The sequence below is a fragment of the Mastigoproctus giganteus genome, chromosome 6 (assembly GCF_048544385.1).
Source record: "Mastigoproctus giganteus isolate SK-2022 chromosome 6, ASM4854438v1, whole genome shotgun sequence".
Classification (NCBI taxonomy): domain Eukaryota; kingdom Metazoa; phylum Arthropoda; class Arachnida; order Uropygi; family Thelyphonidae; genus Mastigoproctus; species Mastigoproctus giganteus.
The window spans coordinates 234652899-234677138 of NC_143580.1; the positions used below are offsets into that span (position 1 = coordinate 234652899).

The following is a 24240-nucleotide window of genomic DNA, read 5'->3' on the forward strand; positions in this document are numbered from 1 at the left end:
TCAGGGAAGGTGGCAGAAACATGATGAATGGTTATGTAAGAAGTGCAGTTCTCCAAGGTCAGTATTAGGATTACTGTTGTTTTTGATTTTCTTAAATGACATCGATGAAGGGATAGAGGGCATGATGTCTAAATTTTCAGATGACGTAAAGATCAGTGTAGCAGTTAATGATCCCCGCCAAGCAGAGCTTCTTCAGATTAACGTAGATAGACTTCAGGGATGGTCAGAAAAATGGCAGCTTTTATCTAGCAAAGTGTAAGCTCTTACACCTGGTGAATAGTAACCCCAAAATAACTTATACACTTGGTGCAGTTGAACTAAAGCCAGTAGTTCAGAAGAGAGGGACTTGGGAGTTATGATACAGTCAGACATAAAGTTGTCCGAGCATTGGAGACAGGTTGCAAGGAAGTCCCATGGTGTCCTATCAATGATTTATCGAACATTTGCTAGTAGAGATAAGGACATCATAATGCCGTTATACAAGGCTATTGGTAGACCACACTTGGAATACTGTGTTCAGTTATGGAGACCGCACCTACAAAAAGACATTGAACTTTTTGAAAGGACCCAGAGATGGGTAACTCGCTTGGTGAGATCGGCAAAATGGCATCGATATGAAGAAAGGCTTGGAATATGTGGGTTGCACAGCTTGGAAACTAGGGGCCTTAGAGGAGACTTGTTTGAAGTGTTTAAGGCTCTGAGTGGCAAAAGTAAAATGTACAATTACAAAATTTTCACAATTATACATGATTCTAGAACTATGCGCCATAAATTCAAGTTAGCATTAGCATTAGCATTAGTAGAGGCATACGATGCAAGAAAGCAAGCTTATTCAGCATCAGCCAAAAAAAAAAAAAAAAAACCCACTCCCATTTCACCCCTCCGTTCGTTCGAAATACCTGTCCAGTTGAGCTTTAAATTTGTTTAGGCTATCAACTTCAACAACAAGTGATGGAAGTCGGTTCCACCAACCAACCACCCGCTGGCCAAAGGCAAATTTCCGCACATCTATCCGACATCCGTCCTTCCTCAATTTGAATTTATGCCCTCTGAGGTGATTATTCTGAGAAAGATGAAGAATCCCATTGGCATTGAGCATGCTCAAACCATTCAAAGCCTTATACACCTCTATCAGATCACCTCGCCGGTGCCTAATCTCCAGACTCTGTAATTTGCAAAACTTAAGCCTTTCTTCGTAAGAGCAACCCTTTGTTCCATTTACTAATCTTGTTGCCCTTCTCTGTACCCGTTCCAGCAGCTCTACATCCTTCTTGAAATGAGGCCTCCAGACCTGTATACAGTACTCAAGATGTGGCCTAACCATTGCCTTATACAAGGGAATAATCACCTCCTTATCCCTGCTAGAAAAATTCCTGTATATCATTGACAAGACACCATGAGCTACTCTTGCAGCTCGTCTGCACTGCTCAGAGAACTTCATATCTCCCTGCACAATTACCCCCAGGTCCTTTTCATTCTCCACCACTGTCAGTGTGGTACCGCAGAGTTGATACGTTGCTCTGGGGTTACTGTTTCCCATATGCAGTACTTTACATTTGTCAATGTTAAACTTCATTTGCCACCTCTCAGCCCATCTGTTCAACCTTTCCAGATCCTGTTGCAGCAGCATAGCGTCAGTAGTGTCCTTGACGACCCTGCCAACCTTTGTATCATCTGCAAACTTGGACATTAAACTTGATATCCCATCATCAATATCATTCATAAACACCGAAAACAACAACGGACCCAACAAGTTCTGGGGGCATTGAAGTTTAGACTGAGTTGCAAGAAGTTTTATTTTAGCTAGTGAGTTATAAATTGCTAGAATAAGTTACTACATGGGTGGTTGAGGCTGACAGTATTGGAAATTCAAAGGGAGGAGGGAAATGCATCGGTTGTTTGTTTCCTTTTCTTTGATTATTTATTAATTTTTTACTTTATTTTTACTTTTTTTTTTGGCTGGTGTAGCATAAGCCTTAGGCTTCTTTGCACCACTGCTAATACTAATACAAAAAGTTAATACTAATGAAACTAAGTGTGCCTGTGCAATTTCATGGATCTTTAGGCCGCATTTGATTCAGTCTGGTGGCTGAATTCTTCAAGTTAATCTGTAACTGCCCCTATCATTACTTCTCTTCTAGAAAGCTGTCCACGCGTTCCTTCGGCTTGGGTGGTAGCTGTCTTAACGGTATCTTGAATGAATGTCCACACATACCAAATACCACCAAATTTCCAAACCACTGACTAGAGGTTGCTCGCAGACAGCAATTATCGATTCCGCTCCTTGGAATGTTGTGCTAGACAAACAGCTGATTCACTCCTTCCCTATGTCCATACAATTCTATGCCAGTGATCTGGTCGCCATCGTACATGGGTCCAGTAGAGTTGTCAGTTAAGTAGTCTTAGCTTGCTGCATGAGCTTCTCTCCATAAGTTGATTATCTTCACCAAAAAATGTGGTACCCTTAAGCTAAAAGGCAAACATAATGTTAATTGGGCACCCACTATCTGTCTGTATGTCAAAACCATCGCTAATTGCCACTCCATTAAACACCTGAGTATAATTCTGCACATTACCAGTCTGTTCTTTCACATGTACAATACATAAAGGAAAAGTCGAAAAATTACATTATTCTGCTCCAGAGAGTTAGCAGAGAAGACTTGGGTTAATGGGAAGGACACTACATCTGCTGTAAAATGATATCTATATTCCTATCATGACATCAGGTACTGCTTTTTGGTATCATCAAGCCAGCAGTGTCTGCTTGCCAACCAGCTACTCAGCTCTTAGCATTTGATACCCTTCCAGCTTTCAATGACTGTTGCACTACCTCCATAGGAGCCCTTTACATTCTTTCGGGAAACTCCTGTTACATTTGCATCTTACTGTGAGCTTGCCATTTCATAGTGAAAATATGAATTATTTAAAAAATTTTTCTTTATTCATTTTCTTTATTCATGCATGACACATGCCATACAAGAATGCTCCGTCTGTCAGTATCAGGGCACATCTTATACAAGGCATCTTGTATAAGATGTGCCCTGATACTGACAGACGGCATGACAGACTCTGGAATGCAACTGCATTAGGACTGAGGCGGCCTGTGATACCTTTATGCTATTTGCCAGTAGATTGTTCAAGAAGTGCAATTACCAAATCAGCCAAAGACAACTATTTCTGAAAGCTGCACAAGCAGCTACTTGAACATCTACATTCTTAGTTTCAAATCCCCCCCTTTCTTTTTTTTTTTATATGAACCCCAAACACGAGAGATATTAGAACCTATAGTACTTAGTACCGTGCTTTGGTTGGAGGTTGAAAAGACGAAAGAAGATATTTGTTGACATTGGACTTGAACTTCTGTAGATTGTAATTTTCAGGAAATAAGTATGAAAGAAGGTTGTTCCAGAAAATGGCAGTTGCATGAATAAATGAGAAAGATGAAAAGTTGGTTCAGTGGGTTCGAAGTTGGACAATAAATGGATGTTGGCTGGTAGCAGCACGTGTTCGGACTGTTTTGAAAGAGAGAGTGGGAATTATAAAAGCCAATTCAGAAGAACAGTGCCCATGGAAGTATCTGTTGAAGAGGCATGCAGCAGAAACAGTACGTCTATGAGAAATCGAGTGGAGAGACTTGGTTAGAGATGAATCATTAATTAACCTAACTGCCCTCTTCTGAATGGAATCAAGAAGCCTGAGAGAGGTTTGGGGGGGGGGGGTTAATCGCAAATCCATGGCAGGGCGGATTTGCGATTTATACAGGGTAGGCAGCTTGTGTTTGGAAGAAAAGAAACGCCGAGAGCAAAAGAGAAAACCAAGTTTTTTAGATGCAGAGGAAGCAATATTTGTAATGTGCTTGTGCCAAGAGAGAGAGAGAGAGAGAGAGAGAGAGAGAGAGAGATTAGAAGTCAGGATAATCCCCTGAGATATATCATTTTGCCTAGAAATCGGAGTGTCACTAAAGATAAGCATAGGAGCAGAAGAATCCTTTTTGCGAGATATAAGACAAGACTGAGTTTTAGAAGTATTGAAATCAACTAAGTTGTCTTTGCCCCACTGGAGAATTACCTGAAGATCGGCATTTAAGGAACTGGTAGCAGATATTCGAGAAGTTGAAGCTGATTGAGCAGGGCAAGGTGGAAACTGGAATGCAACATGCTATTATCAGCAACACTATGGATAGCTTTTCCAGTCAATAGAAGACGGTCATTAATATACAAGAGGAAAAGAGTGGGGGAAAGAATTGAACCTTGGCGGACACCAGCATTAGTGGAGAAGTTAGAAGACAGAGAGCCATCTACCATCACCCTCAGTGAGCGATCAGAGAGAAAACTGGATAACCAATTACTAAAAATTGGCAAACCATAAGGTGGAAGCTTGTTTAGAAGACCTTTATGCCAAATACGATCAAAAGCCTTTTAGATGTCAAGAGCAACTACTTGTGTTTCACCGAACCTTTTCATTGAATTAGTCCATAAATGGGTATGGGTAACATAAGCCAGAATATCACCAGTGGATCGACACTGACGGAATCCATACTGACGATCGTTGGTCAGACGGAAGGTTTCTCGGTGGTTTAAGAGTTGGCGGTTAATTGATTTCTCCATTACTTTAGAAAGAGTAGAAGTAATTGCAATGAGACGATAATTGGATGGGAGGGATTTGTTACCCTTTTTAGGAACTGGTTGGATATGAGCAAATTTCCAAGCAGAGGGAAAAACACGTTTGGAATAAGAAAGTGAAAAAAGGTGGCAAAGAATAGGAGTAAGTTCAGGAGCACAGGTTTTGAGAACAAGTTGAGAAATACCATCAAGACCTGGAGCTTTCTTAGCATCAAGATTCATCAAAATCCTTCTGATATCCTTTTGACAGAAGACCACAGGAGGCATTGAATGGAGCGTGTTGGGAATGGTGGGAGGTGTTTTACCAAGATCATTAATACATGAGCTGGAAGAAAAATGGGATGCTAGCAGGTCAACTTTATCCTAGGCTGAAGTGACAACAGAACCATCTGGTTTGGACAGAGGTGGGAGCTTAGATGGGCAAATGTTGCTGCCAATAGCTTTGGCAAGAGACCAGAATGCTCAGCTACCATTAGGGCAAGAAGCAAGTTTTCTACTCTTATCCTGTTCAAACTCTAGTTTGGACTGATTAATAACTGCTTTACAATTGTTGCGAGCTTTGGTGTAGGCAGAAAATGAAACTGAAGAATTATAAAGAAGCCAATTACGATATGCAACATTCTTCTCTTGAACAGCCTTATCACATTTATTGGAAAACCAAGGTTTAGACAAAGGACGAGATTTTAAAGTGGAGTGTGAGATAAAGGATTCCATTCCTGCAATAATAATTTCAATGACACGATCTGAGCAAACTTTGACATTATAAGTTTTGAAATAGTAATCCGACCAACGAAAAGAAGAAGAGAAGTCTCGCAGGTCATCCCATTTTGCATTCTTGTAATGCCAAACAACACGAGGTTGGGAATAGCCATGTGATAAAGGTTGAATTGGAGAAGAGACAATCACAAAGTTGTGATCTGAAGTGCCTAAAGGACCTCCCACTTCAAGCGTGTACTTAGAAGGGTTGTTTGTGAGAAAAAGTCAAGCGTATTGGCTGTATGATTAGGATTGTCCGGTATTCTTGTAGGTAAATGAACAATCTGTGCTAGGTCATTAGTAATTGCAAAAGCCTCAGCATCTCGACCTGCTGGGTCGGTGTGACTAGAAAACGGAAGCCAGCTGGAGTTGTGAACATTAAAATCACCAAGGAAAATTACCTCACTGTTAGGAAAGTTGGACTGAAGGAATTCAAAGAGCTCCAAGTGATTAGTGGAGTTGGGAGAATGGTAGAGACAACAGATGAATTTGACACAATGAGGTAGAGAGATTTTAAGCCAGAGAAGATCAAAGAGAGGAGATTCCAAATTGCCAAGTCTCTGACAGGGAATATCAGAACGGACATATGCACAAGTACCACGTTTGAGGCGAAAGGAATCATACAGCGAATAATTTGGGCATCTGAGATGAGCAGTAGTTGAATCAACTGATAACTGAGATTCTGTCAGAAAAAGTGCATGGTGTTTGGCAGACTGCAAATGGAAATGGACAACTTTGAGATTAGAATTGAGACCATGTATATTTGGGAAACGAATCAGGAAGTGCTTGGGAGGTTTAGATCTTTTCGCAGATAAGCTTGCTCTATTAGTTTGACAATTCATGGTGTATACAATAGTAAGAAAAAGTGGGTGGGACATGCTGTATGAAGTAATGAAATTTTTTGATATGGCGTAGACGTGGTAAGAATATACCCAGATCCTTGACATAACGTGGCCTCGATAATGCTCCCCACATACACACTACTCGGACTCCCTCCAGTCACTATCTGGCAGAGTAGAGGTAGCAAGATCATACACTATCTGATCCGGAAGCCTCCTAGAGAGTTACTAATAGGTTCGGTCCAGTGTACTAACTAGCGGCCGGCCTGCGAACACCGTTTTAGAGCTGTACCCTCAAAATGTAAGGAATATTGGATCTCGCCACGACGTTCATCATAATTTCAAAAGCCATCAATCATACTGCATGATGAAAGAGATGGGGAAGGGTTGACTGGAACTTAGCTCTAGAGACTAAACATGGGTTCCACCACTTCAAGCCTCCAATAAGCAAAGTGGTGTTATTTCACCATTTGATGAGTCATCTACCACCTAGTACTGCTTGGTAACATAGAGGGCCGGCATTCCTCTATGTGGTGTGGGCGCCACACCTCGACCCCTGCTTACGTTGGTTCACACCTGGGTGGTCACCCACCATGTACTTGTGCATGGAGGTTATACCCTGGATTATTAACAATCCTACCATCGTGAAGGTGCAAGCAGAGGATTTGGCTGTCACAGACTGTCCGGGCTTTGCCGAAATTAGTTCCACTTGACTTGAGTGTCACCCGAATATCAGTTCCATCAGCGTTTTAGACTCCCAGGTAGCAAGTACAGCTTGTCTGGCATATCTGAGAGAATGTCTTTGACAACCTCAAGGACCTTGCATTAGCATTTGATTCAAGAAAGCAAGCTTATGCAGCATCAGCCAAAAAAAAAACAAAAAAAACAAAAAATCACTTCCACTTCACCAGTTGCTCACCAGTTGAGCATGTTACTTTCTGACTATGACCTCAGCTACAAGTTATGGTAATTAGACTTATTACTGAACTTAATCTCTGCACAATTGTAGTGAAACCTATGGTATTTCCAGGACCAGACATGTTTCATCCTGATCATGACCTCATTTCATTTACAGACTACTGGCATGTGTCAAGGGCTTTATGGCACATATCTCAACCAGTAATAACAGCCCCAGTGATTGCAGCAGTTAGCTCCCTGAGAGCTGACTACTTCAATCATCATCACAGAAACCATCACAACCCAAAGGTCGCGGGTTCGAATCCCGCCTCGGGCTTGGATCAAAGTACTGCAGAAACCTTGGGAGGTGCACTATGGCCACAGAAGCCGATGCGCCAACAACTACCAAAAAAAAAAAAAAAAAAAAAAAAAAAAGAAACCATCAGTACAGAAACGAAAACTATAGGAAATTTTGGAGTTGGTGAAAGATGTGGAATTTGCAGAATCTTAAGGAATGTCAGTAATGAACACTTTCTTCAAGAAAAGGGTGGACACGGAAGAGCCTAATTGGATTAATGACTAATAAAATTTACTGCACCCTCACTAACAGAAGGTGAATGATGTTACCATCTTGAACAAGATGAATGTTGGAAGTAATCATAGAATGGTAAGATGCACATTTCATATAGAAGAAACTAAGTTCCAGTACATACTGCTATTTCTCTCTTCTGCAATCTTCAAGATTGCAGAAGAGAGAAATTGCGGTATGTACTGGAACTTAGTTTAAGCTTCTGCTGACCTTTTAGGGCCAGGATATCGACAAGGAATACAGCAACATTCTGAAAGTGATAAAACCCAAGAAACCTATAGGGAAAAAAATCAAAAAAAGGAAAAAAATAGTCAAGAATCAATCATTATTAGCTGTAATAATGATAAATGGTTGGAAGTTAAGAATAAATTTTGGATGGATAGCATTCTAGGTGGTAGATGGCTGTCATCAACTGATGCAATACCACCACGTTGCTTATTGGAGATTTGAAGTGGTGGAACCCATGTTTAATCCTCAGAGCTGAGTTCCGGTCAACCCTTCCCCATCTCTTCCATCATGCAGTATTGATGTTTTTTGAGGTTATGATAATCACCATGGCGAGAGCCAAACTTCCTTACATTTCGAGGGTACAGCTCTAATATGGTGTTCGCAGGCTGGCAGCTAGTTAGTATACCGGGACAAACCTATTGATAAATCTCTAGGAGGGTTCCAGATCAGCTAGCATATAATCTTGCTACCTCTACTCTGCCAGATAGTGACTGGAGGGAGTTCGAGTAGTGTATGCGTGGGGGGGGGACATTGTTGAAGCCATGTTATATCAAGGATCTGAGTTTACTCTTACCATGTGTACACCATAGCCAAAAATTTCATTACTTCATACAGCATGACCCAAGCCCCACTTTTTCTTAATGTTGAACACACCATTAATTGTCAAACTAATAGAGCAAGCTTATCTGTGAAAACATCTAAACCTCCCAAATGCTTCCTAGTTCATTTAACAAATATACATAGTCTCAGTTCTAATCCACTTATTTCCACTTATTTCCACTTACAGTGTATTTCCACTTACAGTCTGCCAAACCCCATGTACTTTTTCTGACAGAATCTTAGTTATCAGTTGATTCAACCATCGCTCATTTCAGTTGCCCAGATTATTCGTTTTATGATTCCTTTTGCCTCAAAGGTGGTATTGTGCATATGTCCATTCCGATAATCCCTGAGAGTCTTGGTAATTTGGAATCTCCTCTTTTCGATCTTCTTTCGATCTTAAAATCTCTCTACCTCATTGTGTCAAATTCATCTGATTTCTCTACCGTTCTTCCAACTCCACTAATCACTTGGAACTCTCTAACTTCCTCTCTTTGCAACTTGACTTTTTCCAGTCCAACTTTCCTAACAGTGAGGTAATTTTCCTTGGTGATTTTAATGTTCACAACTCCAGCTGGCTTCTGTTTTCTAGTCACACTGACTCAGCTGGTCGAGATGCTGAGGCATTTGCAATTACTAATGACTTCACACAGATTGTTCATTTAAATACAAGAATACCAGAAAATTCTAACTATACAGCCAATACGCTTGATGTTTTTCTCACAAACAACCCTTCTAAGTACATGGTCAAAGTGAGGGGTCCTTTTTAAGCACCTCAGATCACTACTTGGTGATTGTCTCTTTATCTCATGGCTATTCCCAGCCTCATGTTGTTTGGCATTACAAGAATGCAAAATGTGATGACCTGTATGAATTCATTTCCTTGGTCAGATTACTGTTTCAAAACTTCTGAAGTCAGTATTTGCTCAGATTGTGTCAGTGAAATTATTCTTGTAGGAATGGAATCCTTTATTCCACACTCCACTTTAAAATCTCGTCCTTTATCTAAACTTTGGTTTTCCAATTAATGTGCTAAAGTTGTTCAAGAGAAGAGTGTAACACATCGTAATTGTCTTGTTTCCAATTCTGCAGTTTCATTTTCTGCCTACACCAAAGCTCTCAACAATTGTACAGCAGTTATTAATCAGTCCAAACTAGATTTGAACTGGCTAAGAGTATAAAACTTGCTTCTTGCCCTAATGGTAGCCAAGCATTCTGGTCTCTTGCCAAAGCTTTTGCCCACCTCTGTCTAGACCAGACAGTTCTATTTTCAATTCACCTAAAGATAAAGCCAACCTGCTAGCCTCCCATTTTTCTTCCTTCTCATGTATTAATGATCTTGGTAAAACACCTCCCGCCACTCCCAACATGCTCCATTCAATGCTTCCAATGTGGTCTTCCAACAAAAGGATGTCAGAAGGATTTTGACGAATCTTGATGCTAAGAAAGTCCTGATGGTATTTCTCCACTTGTTCTCAAAACCTGTGCTCCTGAACTTACTCCTGTTCTTTGCTGGTTTTTCACTTTCTTATTTCAAAGGTGTTTTTCCTTCTGCTTGGAAATTTGCTCATACTCAGCCAGTTCCTAAAATGGGTGACAAATCTCTCCCATCCAATTATCGTCCCATTGCAATTACTTCTACTGTTTCTAAAGTAATGGAGAAATCAATTCAGCCAAGGATAAAGCCAACCTGCTAGCCTCCCATTTTTCTTCCTTCTCATGTATTAATGAACTTGGTAAAACACCTCCCACCATTCCCAACACACTGCATTCAATGCCTCCTGCGGTCTTCCGACAAAAGGATGTCAGAAGGATTTTGACGAATCTTGATGCTAAGAAAGCTCCAAGTCCTGATGGTATTTCTCCACTTGTTCTCAAAACCTGTGCTCCTGAACTTACTCCTGTTCTTTGCTGCTTTTTTCACTTTCTTATTTCAAAGGTGTTTTTCCTTCTGCTTGGAAATTTGCTCATACTCAGCCAGTTCCTAAAAAGGGTGAGAAATCCCTCCCATCCAGTTATCGTCCCCTTGCAATTACTTCTCCTGTTTCTAAAGTAATGGAGAAATCAATTAATCGCCAATTCTTAAACTACCTAGAATCTTTCCGTCTGATCAGCAATCGCCAGTATGAATTCCATCTGTGTCAATCCAACAGTGGTATTCTGGTTTATGTAACCCATTTATGGACAAATTTAATGGAAAAATTGTGGTGAAACACAAGCAGTTACTCTTGACATTTCAAAGGCCATTGATCATTTTTCCATAAAAGTCTTCTGAACAAGCTTCCATCTTATGGTTTTATTAACTATTTTTTGTAATTGGTTATTTAGTTTTCTCTCTGGCCACTCACTGAGGGTAATGGTAGATGACTGTCTTCTAACTTCTGCACTGCTGCAGTTGCTGCAGAGGCTTTCATCTTGCAGTGGATTGAGAATGGGTTATGATGATGATCTGTTGACTTGGTTTCTGTGTGGGAACAGCTGATGGCAGATTATGCTGCTGTGGAAGCTACCTGTGAAAGGGCATAACTGCTTTTCCCTCTACCTTGCTGACTCATTTGCAAGTTTCATCTAGTTTAGATTGGTTGATGTACCTCCATTGTCCTACTCATCCTGGGATTCTGCTCTGGTAGTGGTGTAATTTGGATTTTCTTGCTCCTGATGTTTGGATCCTGTTAGCTTACCAATATGGTGAACTCTTCCTTACAGATGGAATGCTTTCCTTTCTGCAGATTTTCTGCACTCGGCAGAGGCTACAACTTGATTTATCCTGATGTGGGATCCTGCTTCCTTGCCGCAGCAGCCGTCTTCTTCACTGCTTATCTTTATTTCTGGCTGGCCAAATATGGATTATTCCAACCCTATGCTCCTTTGGGTCTGTTCACCTATTACAGATTCCTGCTTCTCACTTACTTAGGGGTTACTTTGTCTTTCTGTCACCCCCCCACCCACTTTTTACTTTCTGTATTGTTTGTCTGTTCTGCACCTTTCTTTGGATGCTTTCTCTTATTCAGGCCAAAGATTAGGCAGCTAGTAAGTGTTCCTCTGCTGTCCTGGATAAAAACACTACGAGTGCAAAAAAAAAAAAAAAAAGAGGCTCGTTATTAGATTAGAGCAAAAATTTGATGTGATTGAATGACATGAACATGGTCATAGCAAATCTGAAATAGGACAAGATGTCAGAATGCCTGAATCTATGGTACAGAATATTATTAAACACGCAGAAACCAACCCCAAAAGAAAATATATATAAGACAAACACAGCCACAGCAAGGAATGAACACCAATGACCGTTCTATCCAATCTCTTCAGAGGGCCCTGTATACAACAGCCGTGAAAATTTCTACATTTTGAATGTAATGCAAATTACTGCAACAGATGGTGACAGACATAAACTAAAACATCAGCCCGCTGAAGCAATAAAATCACATAAATCACATCACACAGGCCCTATACCATTAGACGTATAGGGTTGCCAAGATCAGAAACTGCAATTATTTAATTTTACTGTCTCCGAATTTCAACGCACGGGTCGTCATGTCATACGGCAACTGTAAATTTATTTGCAGAGCTTCAAAATAACCTTTTTTGGCTTCACACATCTATAGTTCTGATAGTTTCCTCTAACTGCATACCACTATGGATTCAGTAAGGTATACTTGATTTCCACTTTCCCTTTTGATATTAACTTTTTTCTCTGCATTTTACCTCTGTTGGGTCAGCCATGAAATATGTGTAAATCTCTCCCATGCTTATCTCTGTCATTAGGCCTAACTCCTGTCACTGCCAAATTCAAATTGCTTTGCCGATATTACCAACTGCTTACTTATATTTCATGTCAGAAACAGATGGCGTACTTTTTGCTGTCTCTCTTATGATTTTGATTCTTAACTCTTGATGAAGATGTTGAATCATAAGTGCTTCAGCATTAAATACTTTTTATTTTTCTTATATCCTTCTGTGTTTTCTGTAGCTCCAATTCTTGTTTGGTAGCTCATTTCCTATTCTGGTCCTCTCAATCAACTAACTTACACACACACACACACACGCGTGCGCACGTGCCAGGGTTAGGTTCTTGGGGACATGTGCAAATGGAACCTTTTATATTATGGAGTCAATGGGAATTCACAGGATTAACTTCCAGGCACCAAAAATTTTAATTATGGTGCATGGAACCTAACCCTTTGATTTTATAATAAAATTTAAAAACTTTTAATAAAAAGAATGTTTTTTTGGTTCATATCATTGATCAAAGTGTCAGCAATAGCTCCATTCTTTCTAAAGGCTTACTTCTGGTGTAACTAACTTGTGTAGCACTTACTCTGGTAGCACTTTGCATTGATTGTTTTATTTTATCATCATTCTTCATAATTTGGTAATAATCGATGGAGGCATGTTGATAGCCCTACACACATTAGAGTGGCTTTCACCAGCTTCCATCCTCTGAATAACCTTCATCTTATTTTCCAATATGATAGATCGATGTACCTTTTTCAAGCTTTCATTTGCACTAGGATTCATTGAACTTCTTTTACCAGACAAGGCGTCTCTTTATTCTATTAAATTAAAAACTTTATAACATGATTGGCAAAAACTGCACACTGCTGTCACTATTATTAATTATTATTTAATTTATTAATAGTACAATTAATAAAAAATGTTAGCATAGTAAATTTCCAACATGATGAATGGCATAAACAACAACTGAATGCTTCACTGCATGGACCTTTACCGCCCACATCCACAAGTGGCTACTTTGAGGGTGGGAAGCTTTCTCATCTCTGATTGGCTATGATACGGATGCACTAATCACCGTTTGGCTCAGATTGTCCTTGATCACTTGAAAAGTCATGATACATAGTACAATATGATGCCAATAAATTTTGTCTGATGATTTTAAACTTTCAATTTATAAAAAAAATTGCAAAAATAAATAAATAAATAATAAAAATGGCCTTGTGATTAGTGACCGGCGCAAATCGGAACGGCACAAAAATGAGGGCTACCTGTATATTGATATTGTAACTTTGATGTTTTGTTTGTCACAATTGTTACGATAATGTAGGCTGATTTGTTTTGAATTTTTGCCAATTTAACTTTGTAGGAAAAATGCCCCCAGAACAAGAAAATGAGCTCACATCAGCAGTAGGAGATAGTAGTCCTGCCAAAGGTAAGTTTTATTTATATTATATTATACAAGGTGTCCCATGACTTTATGTAATATTTTCTGCAGGTTTCTGACGTCATTTTTAACAAAAAATATTATGCCAACATAGATCTATTTACGCTGGCTATAGGCATTTGAGATGTAACATATGCGTATTTGTTCAGGATGCATGTGTATGTTGATACAGCTCTGTACACCATTAAAAGCATGGGGAACTAGCAAACATTGCAGCAAGGTCATTCTGTATTGTAACAGAAGTAATTGTGAGCTTTTAATTTTCCAGTGAAGAATATGTGGATATGCATTTTATGTATGGGTTTCGTAATGACAACATCCCTGCTTTAGTTGAGGAATATCATCTGTGACAATTTCCACAATGAAGAATTTCAGATCAGTGTTTATCAATATTCACCAACTTTCTGAGAAAGAAATAGCCAACTGCATTGTTAATAACTGAACATATTTTATGACAGGATGTGAGTGTGGAGGAAAACATTCTTAAAAAGATGTGCCACAGTTCCTGAAATCCAAGAATTTCTGTCCACAGCAGTGTTCCATACTTGAAACTATGGAGAATTGAACAGTGAAAGATTGTATTATATCCGGCAATTTCAGCATCTTGAATCCGTGAATACAGGTATTTGGAATTTTGCTGTTGAACAAGATGCACTAATGCAAACTCCCAATTTCATGACTACATTTTTCTTGATGTTGTGAAACATGGTAACATTTTACTTAAAGTGGAATAAGCAATACCACCAGTTTATTAACACAATAATACACACAGAATAGTGGAAATAGCTTCCAAATGCATTTCCTGTAAATGTGTGGTGTGGTGCCCTTGGTGACCGGCTGCTTGGAATGTACATCTTGCAATGTGTGATAGGTGACATTTGTGCCAAATTCTCTTAGAGAAAAATTCCTCTGCAGAAATGATTCAGGTTGTATTACAAGAATGTTGGGGCACCTCTATATTTCACTGTGAACCTCATGCAGTATTTGAATGACCAGTTCCCTGGCTGATGGATTGGCCATGATAGTGCATTAAATTGACCACTGTATTTATTGACTCTCATCCACTTGGGTTGCGATTCATTGGGGATTCAAATTAAAAACATGGTATATGAAACTGTCACATGCAAGGTGGAATGAGAGATAAGCTACTTCAGTTAATTTTTGCTACCCTCAAAGCCTATTAATAATGCTGCAACACTCGATAAGGTTACACATTCCAAGTGGAATGAGCCAGGCTGTACACCTAAGTTGATGGCAGCAAAGAATTGCATTATTTTTCCAATAAAAATGTAACATTAAATGGTCCAAAAACAGAAAACCTGCTTGGTGAGATCTGCAAAAGGGCACTCATATGAGGAAAGATTCAACAATCTGGGTCACGGAGATTGGTTATCGATACTTTACAGACCTCGGTCAGGTTAAGTGGGGACCTAATTGAAGTCTGTAAGACTCTGAGAGGGGATAGTAAAATGATGAAGGCAAACTTTTTGCTATTAAAAATGACCCCAGAACTAGAGGCCATATATTTAAATTATGAAAAAACACATTTAGACTGATTGTGGAATTTTTTTTTTAGTCAGCAAGTTGTTAATTATTGGAATGAGTTAGCTCCACAGAGGTTGAGGCTGACAGATTGGGAAAATTCAAACTTCAGCTGCATAGTCCCATGTGAGGTAACTATCCAGTCAACCTTTGAATTTCTTGACCTTCCTGACCTAATATCTGGAATTCTATTATCCAGTAATATTCATTACACAATTACCATCTTCTGCCATTGAAACACTTCACCTTTGCCATCATGACCCATCCGTCAAAATCACATAAACTTCCTAATGAAATTTCAGAGAAAAGAGTTGTACTGAAGGTGAACTTACAAAAAGTGGACCAGACGCTTCAACATAAGCTAATTAAGTACTAAAAAATAGGGTTGGCTGAAGCTTACAAGGGAGGTATCTAAGGAGTTAAGCAAACTGTTAGCCCCAATTATTAGATCAAATTTAGATTCAGGGGAAAGTGCTGCGGATCGAAGATGTTTAAATTTCACACACTTCCCTTAAAATATTTAATAAATTGCATGTGCAATTTCATCTTCCAGAACAAGCACAAATCAATAGATTTGACCTAATTTAGTTATGAGATACATTTACTTATGAGATATGTTATACTTTTATAAATTAATATGTACTTATAATACATTTAATTACAAAAGCTTGAAATAAAATATGCTTTGTACATGGATTAGTGAGATTGTTTTTCTATACTTTCCCTACAATTTCGAAACCTTGATCTGTGCTGTATTCCTACTCTCATTTTTGTTTTCACAGGTTTATTTCATACCCAACTAACTTTTATGTTACACTGAATGCCAATGTCATATGGGTGTACTGTTTTAGAATCTATATTTTTCTTAACCAGGAGCATAACGTCCCATTTTTCCTCTTCTCCTGTCTATCTTCAAATAGACGGGAGAAGAGGAAAAGGAGAAGAATATCAGCACTGCCCATTCCAGTGGGCATTGCTGATATTCTTGTAATTTCTTCATACAGTGACTTAACCACATCTTCAAGTTCATGAAATTTATTTAGTGTCTCTACCCTTAGTGTACAAGTAAGCATGTGTGCCATTTGTGTTCTTAGTAATGCTAACACTTGTATGATTGCCTGTCATGAGGCCCTTGAATCTTCCTCCCATTATTTCTTTTCTGTTTATGGCTGCTGCGAAACTATTAATCTGTATTTCCCTAAATTAGATTAATCTGTATCTCCCCAGCTTCTTATACCACCTGACTCTACCTAGATAGTATCAACAAATATTCTTCCACCCTCTTCTATTTAAGTGTAGTATACCCAATTCCTGTCCAGTCGTCTGTTAAGAACTGCAGACCATGTCTAGAAAAATTCTGCTCAATGTGCCTTGTGCAACTTCTCCCAAACAAAATTGATTGAAAATGCTCTTACCATGTACTCCCTCCTATTATTCTTTCAAATTTAGCTGTAACATTTACCTATGCTTAATATCATAGTACTATTATGGACAATTTTTGTAATGATATGTTAAAGATAACTATTTTACAGTTTGATTAACTTTTTTCCATGGCACACGTACCTAGTCTGCCTCTACTTCTTGCATAATATATTTATTGTTTCCCTAACAATAGCTTTTTCAACAATAGCTACTTCCTGCAGAACCAGTACAACAATAGCTATTTCCTGCAGAACCAGTTCAGCAATAGCTACTTCTTGTAGAATCTAGATAGATGATTTTGTTATTTGCATCAGCATGGTAGGGAAGGTACTAGCAGAAAGAATATTCTAGACCTGATCATTACTCACAAGCCTGATGACATCATAGCACTAGCAGTACAGGAATTATTAGCAGAGAGTGATCACAGATATCAAAATTGGTTGATAGGGAGAGAAGTGGCAGTTGCTAATAGCAGAAAAGTGGGCTTTACTTTTAGAAGTAACTATAATAGCTTATGGTGCTGCATGTTCACTATCAGTGGGAGGGTGGATTAACACAAAGGATGATACAGTATAATTATGGAATACCTTTAAAGCAATAGTCACAGAAACTATGAATGCATACATAGATGAGGAGGAGGATGGTGAGATGGATGAATAATGAGCTAACCTGTTTAATAGAACAGAAAATGATAGCATGGAATAATTATTGTGTATGAAAAGTGTAGCATCTAATTACCTACAAGTTTATCCACAATAGTTTCCACAGCAAAAGTTAGGGATGAAAGGCTGTTCATGAGAAATCACTGGCTAGGACAGCAGAGAATGAGGCATGGAATATTTTGCATGTGTTAATACAAAGAAGAAAAAGATGAAGAAAAGAATGAATTAAATCGGGCACTTGCATGCAAAAGTTTTAGATAACAAAGCTGACGTCATCAATTAAATTTAACAGGTATTTTGCATTGATATTTACGTAGCCGAGTGGTCAGGAGCAGGAGTGCAGTAGCACACGCTCTTTGAGTAGACTGGGGTTCAAGCCCCTGACTGCTGAATACGGTTGATCTCCCAACCCGCATTGGACCAGCGTGGCAGAGTATGGTCTGTTTCCCTCAGCATGAATTGTTGTGAAGGCTTCCATCCTGAAGTGGGTTGTTAATGGCTGCACTTTACTTTTTTTTTTTTTTTATTTACAGGCAAGACTGTTCTTGATGAGAAAAAACTGTGATAAAGCAGAGAAGCATGAAATTAGCAATATCGAAATTGTAAATGAAGGAAGAGATTGTTTTAATGCAATCACACATGAAGCTTAGTGTGTGCATTGAGTAGGAGACAGGCGAAATTACTTAACAAGTACAGGTCAAGGTTGAAAAAAGCCATGAGTTAGGGTTGAATTTGAAAGTGTCTGCAATTCTGCCCAGACATGATAGGAGGGAGTATATGATGAGAGCCTTGTTGATCAATTCGGCCCTGGAGAGACTGTGTATGGCTCAAGGGATAGAATTTTTCTCAGCCCGGTCTGTGCTTGTTAACAGGAGAGACTGCTTCTACAGGGATGGGATACACTTAAATAGAAAGGGTGCAAGAATATTTGCTGATGCTATCGAGGCAGAGTTAGGTGGGTCGGAAAACTGCTAGCTTGGGGAGATACATAGACTAATAGATTAACAGTAGCCACTGGCAGAAGTGAAAGTGATTCTTGCACTGCTTCTGTTAAAATGCAATTGAGCAGCAGCCTGGAAAGCAAGGCAATGGGAATTTCCAGAACTGCTGGGCGTCATAGTCTTACTTCAGTTGTTGTTATTTAGGAGCATTAGCAACTAAGGCCATATTGCTCCGGGATATGCGGTGGTCATTCCGTGACCTTTCCGCATCCTCCGTATTTGGTGGTCACGGGTTTGAACCCCGGTCTAATCAAGAAGCATGTGCTACGCACTGCTGCTCCTTCCCACCTGGCTACGGAGGCGCCTGGGAGTCATAGTGGAACAAGTGAATACATGGACTCTGTTAGGGTAACTAAGAGTAGAAACAGGTGCATGTATACCAGTGCTAGGAGTATAGTTTATAAATTTGATGAGCTTGAAGTACTAGTCAAGACATCAAAGGCAGATATTGTTGGGATATCAGAGATGTGTCACACAGACATAAGCAGTGAAGAATTGGAATTTGGGGAGTACAAACTGTACAGAAAGGATAGACAGGACAGTAAGGGAGGAGGGGTTACTGTTAGTTAAGAAACACATAAAATCCATGGAAGTGCATCCAATTGATGTTGGTAGACAATGCAATGTTGAGTCTGTTTGGTGTGACATAAGCACTGGGAAAGGAAATATGAGAGTAGGTGCGTGTTATAGGCCTAATGAATGTGATGAGTATAATGAGCAGTTGTGCAGAGAAATAGAGTGGGCCAGTAGATCAAAGTTTCTTATAATGTGGGATTATAATTTCCCAGAGATTGACTGGAATTTGTAGGTTGGTCACTCACACACTAGCAATGATTTTGTGGATTTATTGGATGATTGTTTTTTTATACCAGCATGTTTGGGAGGCAACTGGAGGGAGTAATATCTGATCTGATTATCAGTACTGATTTGTAATGCTCACCACTTGGTGGCAGTAATCACAGTGTGCTGAAGTGGGATTTACTCAAAGAGGTAACTACCAACAGGGGTAAAGGGAAGGGTTTTTGCTTTCGTGAAGGTGACTACGGTGGCCTGAGACAGTATTTAAATTCTATACAGTGGGACCAACTGATGATGCCAACAGCAAATTCAAAATGGGAAGCATTCAAAGAACTAATCTTGGAAGTTACTAGGCTTTTCATACCAACTGAGAAATATTGTTCAAGATTTAGGCCTAAATGGACATCAGATAAACTTTTTTCTTTCTTTCTTTCTTTTTTTTTTTTTTTTTTATGAAAACCCCAAACACTAGAGGTATTAGAACCTATAGTACTTAGTACTATAGGTTCTAATACCTATAGTACTAAGTACTATAGGTATTAGAACTTGGGTTGGAGGTTGAGAAGATGAAAGAAGATATTTGATGACATTAGACTTGAACTTCTGTAGACTGTAATTTTCAGGAAATACGTATGAAGGAAGATTGTTCCAGAAAACGGCAGTTGAATGAATAAACGAGGAAGATGAAAAGTTGGTTTTGTGATTTTGAAGTTGGACAGTAAATGGATGTTGGCTGGTGGTGGCAGGTGTTCGGATTGTTTTGAAAGAGAGAGCGGGAATTATAAAAGCCAATTCAGAAGAACAGTTCCCATGGAAGTATCTGTAGAAAAGGCATGCAGCAAAAACAGTACGTGTACGAGACAGCGAGTGGAGAGATTCTTTTAAAGAGGAGTCATTAATTAACCTAACTGCACTCTTCTGAATGGAATCTACAAGCCTGAGAGAGGTTATGGGGGCACCCCCCCAGATGTGGGAACAATATATCTGCCAAGAGAGCTTAGAAGTCAGAGTAATCCCAAAAAGAGACATATCATTTTGTCTAGAAATCGGAATATCACCAAAGATAAGCATAGGAGCAAAAGAATCCTTTTTTGCGAGATATAAGACAAGACTGAGTTTTAGAAGAATTGAAATCAACTAAGTTATCTCTGCCCCTCTGGAGAATTACCTGGAGATCGGCATTTAAGGAATTGTTAGCAGATTTTATGAGAAGTTGAAGCTGATTGAGAAGGACAAATTTCTCAAAATGGAAAGTGGAATGCAATGTGCTATCATCGGCAAAACTATGGATAGGATTTTCAGTCAATGGAAGAAGGTCATTAATATACAAGAGGAAAAGAGTGGGGGAAAGAACTGAACCTTGGAGGACACCAGCATTAGTGGAGAAGTTAGAAGAGTGAGAGCCATCTGCCATTACCCTCAGTGAGTGATCAGAGAGACAACTGGATAACCAATTACAAAAAACAGTTGGTAAATCATAAGATGGAAGCTTGTTTAGAAGACCTTTATGGCAAACATGATCAAAAGCCTTTTGAGATGTCAAGAGCAACTGTTTGTGTTTCACCAAACTTTTCCATTGAATTTGTCCATAAATGAGTAACATAAGCCAGAACTTCACCAGTGGATTGACACTGACGGAATCCATACTGGCAATCATCGATCAGACAGAAGGTTTCTAAGTAGTTTAAGAGTTCGTGGTTAATTGATTTATCCAGTACTTTAGAAAGAGTAGAAGTAATTGCAATGGGACGATAATTGGATGGGAGGAATTTTTCGCCCATTTTAGGAACTGGCTGGATAGGAACAAATTTCCAAGCAGAAGGAAAAACACCTTTGGAATAAGAAAATGAAAAAAGGCGGCAAAGAACAGGAGTAAGTTCAGGAGCACAGGTTCTGAGAAGAAGTGGAGAAATACCATCAGGACCTGGAGCTTTCTTTGCATCAAGATTTGTCAAAATCCTTTTGATGGATTTTGACGAGTTGTGAACATTAACAACATGAGTCATTGAATGGAGCGTTTTGGAAATGGTGGGAGGTGTTTTACCAAGATCATTAAACTCGAGTTGGAAGAAAAATGGGATGCTAGTAGGTCAGCTTTATCCTTGGCTGAAGCGACAACAGAACCATCTGGTTTTGACAGAGGTGTGAGCAGAGATGGGCAAAAGTTGTAGCCAATAGCTTCGGCAAGAGACCAGAAGGCTTGGTTACCATTAGGGCAAGTAGCAAGTTTTGTAATCTTAGCCTGTTCAAAATCTAGTTTGGACTGATTAATAAGTGCTTTACAATTGTTGCGAGCTTTGATGTAGGCAAAAAATTAAACTGAAGAATTGTAAACAAACCAAATCAATGCAAAGTTCTTCTCTTATCACATTTATTGGAAAACCAAACTTTAGATAAAGGATGAGATTTTAAAGTGGAATGGGGAATAAAGGATTCCATTCCTACAAGAATAATTTCACTGACACAAGACGAGCAAACATAGAAATTTTAAAAAACAGTAACCAAACCAAGGAAAAGAAGAAAAGAAATCTCACAGGTTATCCCATTTTGCATTCTTGTAATGCCAAACAATATGAGTGGGAGAAGACAGAGAGTGGTAATCAATGAACACTGCTTTTCATGGACTAATGTTATTAGTGAAATCCTCCAAGGTTCAGTGTTGGGTCCATTGTTGTTTTTAGTATTCATTAATGATATTGATGATGGTATATGAGGCTTAATGTCCAAGTTTGCAGCGAAGGACATCAGCGTTGTTAATGACACTAATGACAGTACGCTGCTGCAACAGGATCTAGAAAAGTTGGCAGATGGGCTGAGAAGTTTTTAACATTGACAAAGTGAAATACTGCATATGAGAAGCAGAGAAGCAGTAACACCAAGGTAACTTATCAATTGTGTGATACTACACTGACAGTGGTAAAGAGTGAAAAGGAGCTGGTGGTAATTGTGCAAGCAGATATGAAGTTTTGTGAGCAGTGAAGACGGTTTGCATGAGTAGCTCATGGTGTCTTGTCAATGATATACAGGAATTTTTCTAGCAGGGTTAAGGAGGTGATTATTCTCTTTAATAAGGCAATGGTCAGGCCACACCGTGGGTCCTGTATACAGGTCTGGAGGCTTCATTTTAAGAAGGATGTAGAGCTGTTGGAATGAGTACAGAGAAGGGCAACAAGTTTATCGAATGGAAGAAACAGTTGCTCTTACGAAGCAAGTCTTAAGTTTTGCAAATTACGGTGTCTGGAGACTAGGCACCTGCGGAGTAATCTGATTGAAGTATTTAAAGCCTTGAATGGTTTGACCATGCTCAGTGCTGATGGGATTTTTCCTCTTACTGAGAATAATTGTCTGACAGAGCATGAATTGAAATTGAGGAAAGACAGTTGTAGGATAGCTGTGCGGAAGTTCGTCTTTACCCAGCGGGTGGTTGATTTCCAGAACAAACTTCCATCTGTCGTTGTAGATGTTGATAGCTATAAAATATTTAAGGGCAAAGGCATCATGCTGCGAGGTAGAATGACTACCATGTAGGTTAGTGCAAATGTATGATTTTAACATAGCTATTTACCAAAGTAGTTAAATTAATTAATTAAATTGGCATCGATTTGGTTATATCTCATATTGTGAATGCCTTTATGACGAGTTACTATGGTATTGTACTACCTCAAATAAATAACACTTCACCAGTGGAGAAGACTACTGTTATTTATTCTCAGCGAATACTACCACCCAGATGGCACTGTTTCAAAACTTGTTGGCTTCTCTTTGGTGGGTGGGTAGGTAGGTACCCTGGTGTTGCAATAGTGACAACCCAGCTGTGAAGTATAACTTCACAATATGACAGATGACTGATCATATGCAGTGATAAAGACTATAAAATATTTAAGGGCAAAGGCCTCATGTTACGAGGTAGAATGACTAACATGTAGGTTAGTGCAAATGCATCATTTCAACATAGCTATCTACCAAAGTAGTTAAATTAATTAATTAAATTGGCATTGATTTAGTTATATCTCATATTGTGAATGCCTTCACGGCGAGTTGCCATGGTATTGTACTACCTCGGATAAATAACATTTCACCAGTGGAGAAGACTACTGTTATTTATTCTCAGTGGATACCACCACCCAGACAGCACTGTTTCAAAGCTTGTTGGCTTCTCTTTGGTGGGTGGGCAGGTATCCTGGTGTTGCAATAGTGACTACCCAGTTGTGAAGTATAACTTCACAATGTGAAATATAACCAAAATGTTGCCAGTTTAATTAATTAATTAAACTACTTTGGTAGATAGCTATGTTAAAATGATGCATTTGCACTAACCTACATGTTAGACATTCTACCTCGTAGCATGAGACCTTTGCCCTTTATCACTGCACACCATCAGGCATCTCTCATATTGTGAAGTTATACTTCACAACTGAGTTGTCACTATTGCAACACCAGGGTAGTACCTGCACACCCACTGAAGAGAAGCCAACAAGCCTTGAAACGGTGGTGGTGGTGGTATCTGGGTGGTGCTATCCACTGAGCATAAATAACAGTAGTCTTCTCCACTGGTGAAGTGTTATTTATTTGAGGTAGTACAATTCCATGGCAACTTTTCATGAAGGCATTCACAATATGAGATATAACCAAATCAATGCCAATTTAATTAATTAATTAAACTGCTTTGGTAGATTGCTAAGTTGAAATGATGCATTTGCACTAACCTACATGGTTGTCATTCTACCTCATAGCATGAGGCCTTTGCCCTTAAATATTTTATAGTCTTTATCACTGCACACCATCAGGCATCTCTCATATTGTGAAGTTATACTTCACAACTGGGTTGTCACTTTTGCAACACCAGGGTACCCGCCCACCCACCAAAGAGATGCCACAAGCCTTGAAATGGTGCCATCTGGGTGGTGGTATCCACTGAGAATAAATAACGGTAGTCTTCTCCAATGGTGAAGTGTTATTTATTCGAGGTAGTACAATACCATGGCAACTCGTTGTGAAGGCATTCACAATATGAGATATAACGAAACGATGCCAATTTAATTAATTAATTTAACTACTTTGGTAGATAGCTAGGTTAAAATGATGCCTTTGCACTAACCTACATG

The 24240-nt window shown here is 39.2% G+C and overlaps 1 protein-coding gene across 3 annotated transcripts in view; it reads left to right on the plus strand.

Moving 5' to 3' along the window:
* Window positions 1–24240, plus strand: part of pcx (pecanex) — a 743348-nt gene that overhangs the window by 211950 nt on the left and 507158 nt on the right. For all 3 annotated transcript variants that reach the window (XR_016547122.1, XM_090376780.1, XM_090376781.1), the window contains one exon: window positions 13633–13698. Coding sequence is in view for 2 of the 3 variants with exons in the window: in XM_090376780.1 (XP_090232906.1) it covers window positions 13633–13698 (66 nt within the window). In the remaining variant the exon portion in view is untranslated. The remainder of the gene's footprint in view (window positions 1–13632; window positions 13699–24240) is intronic.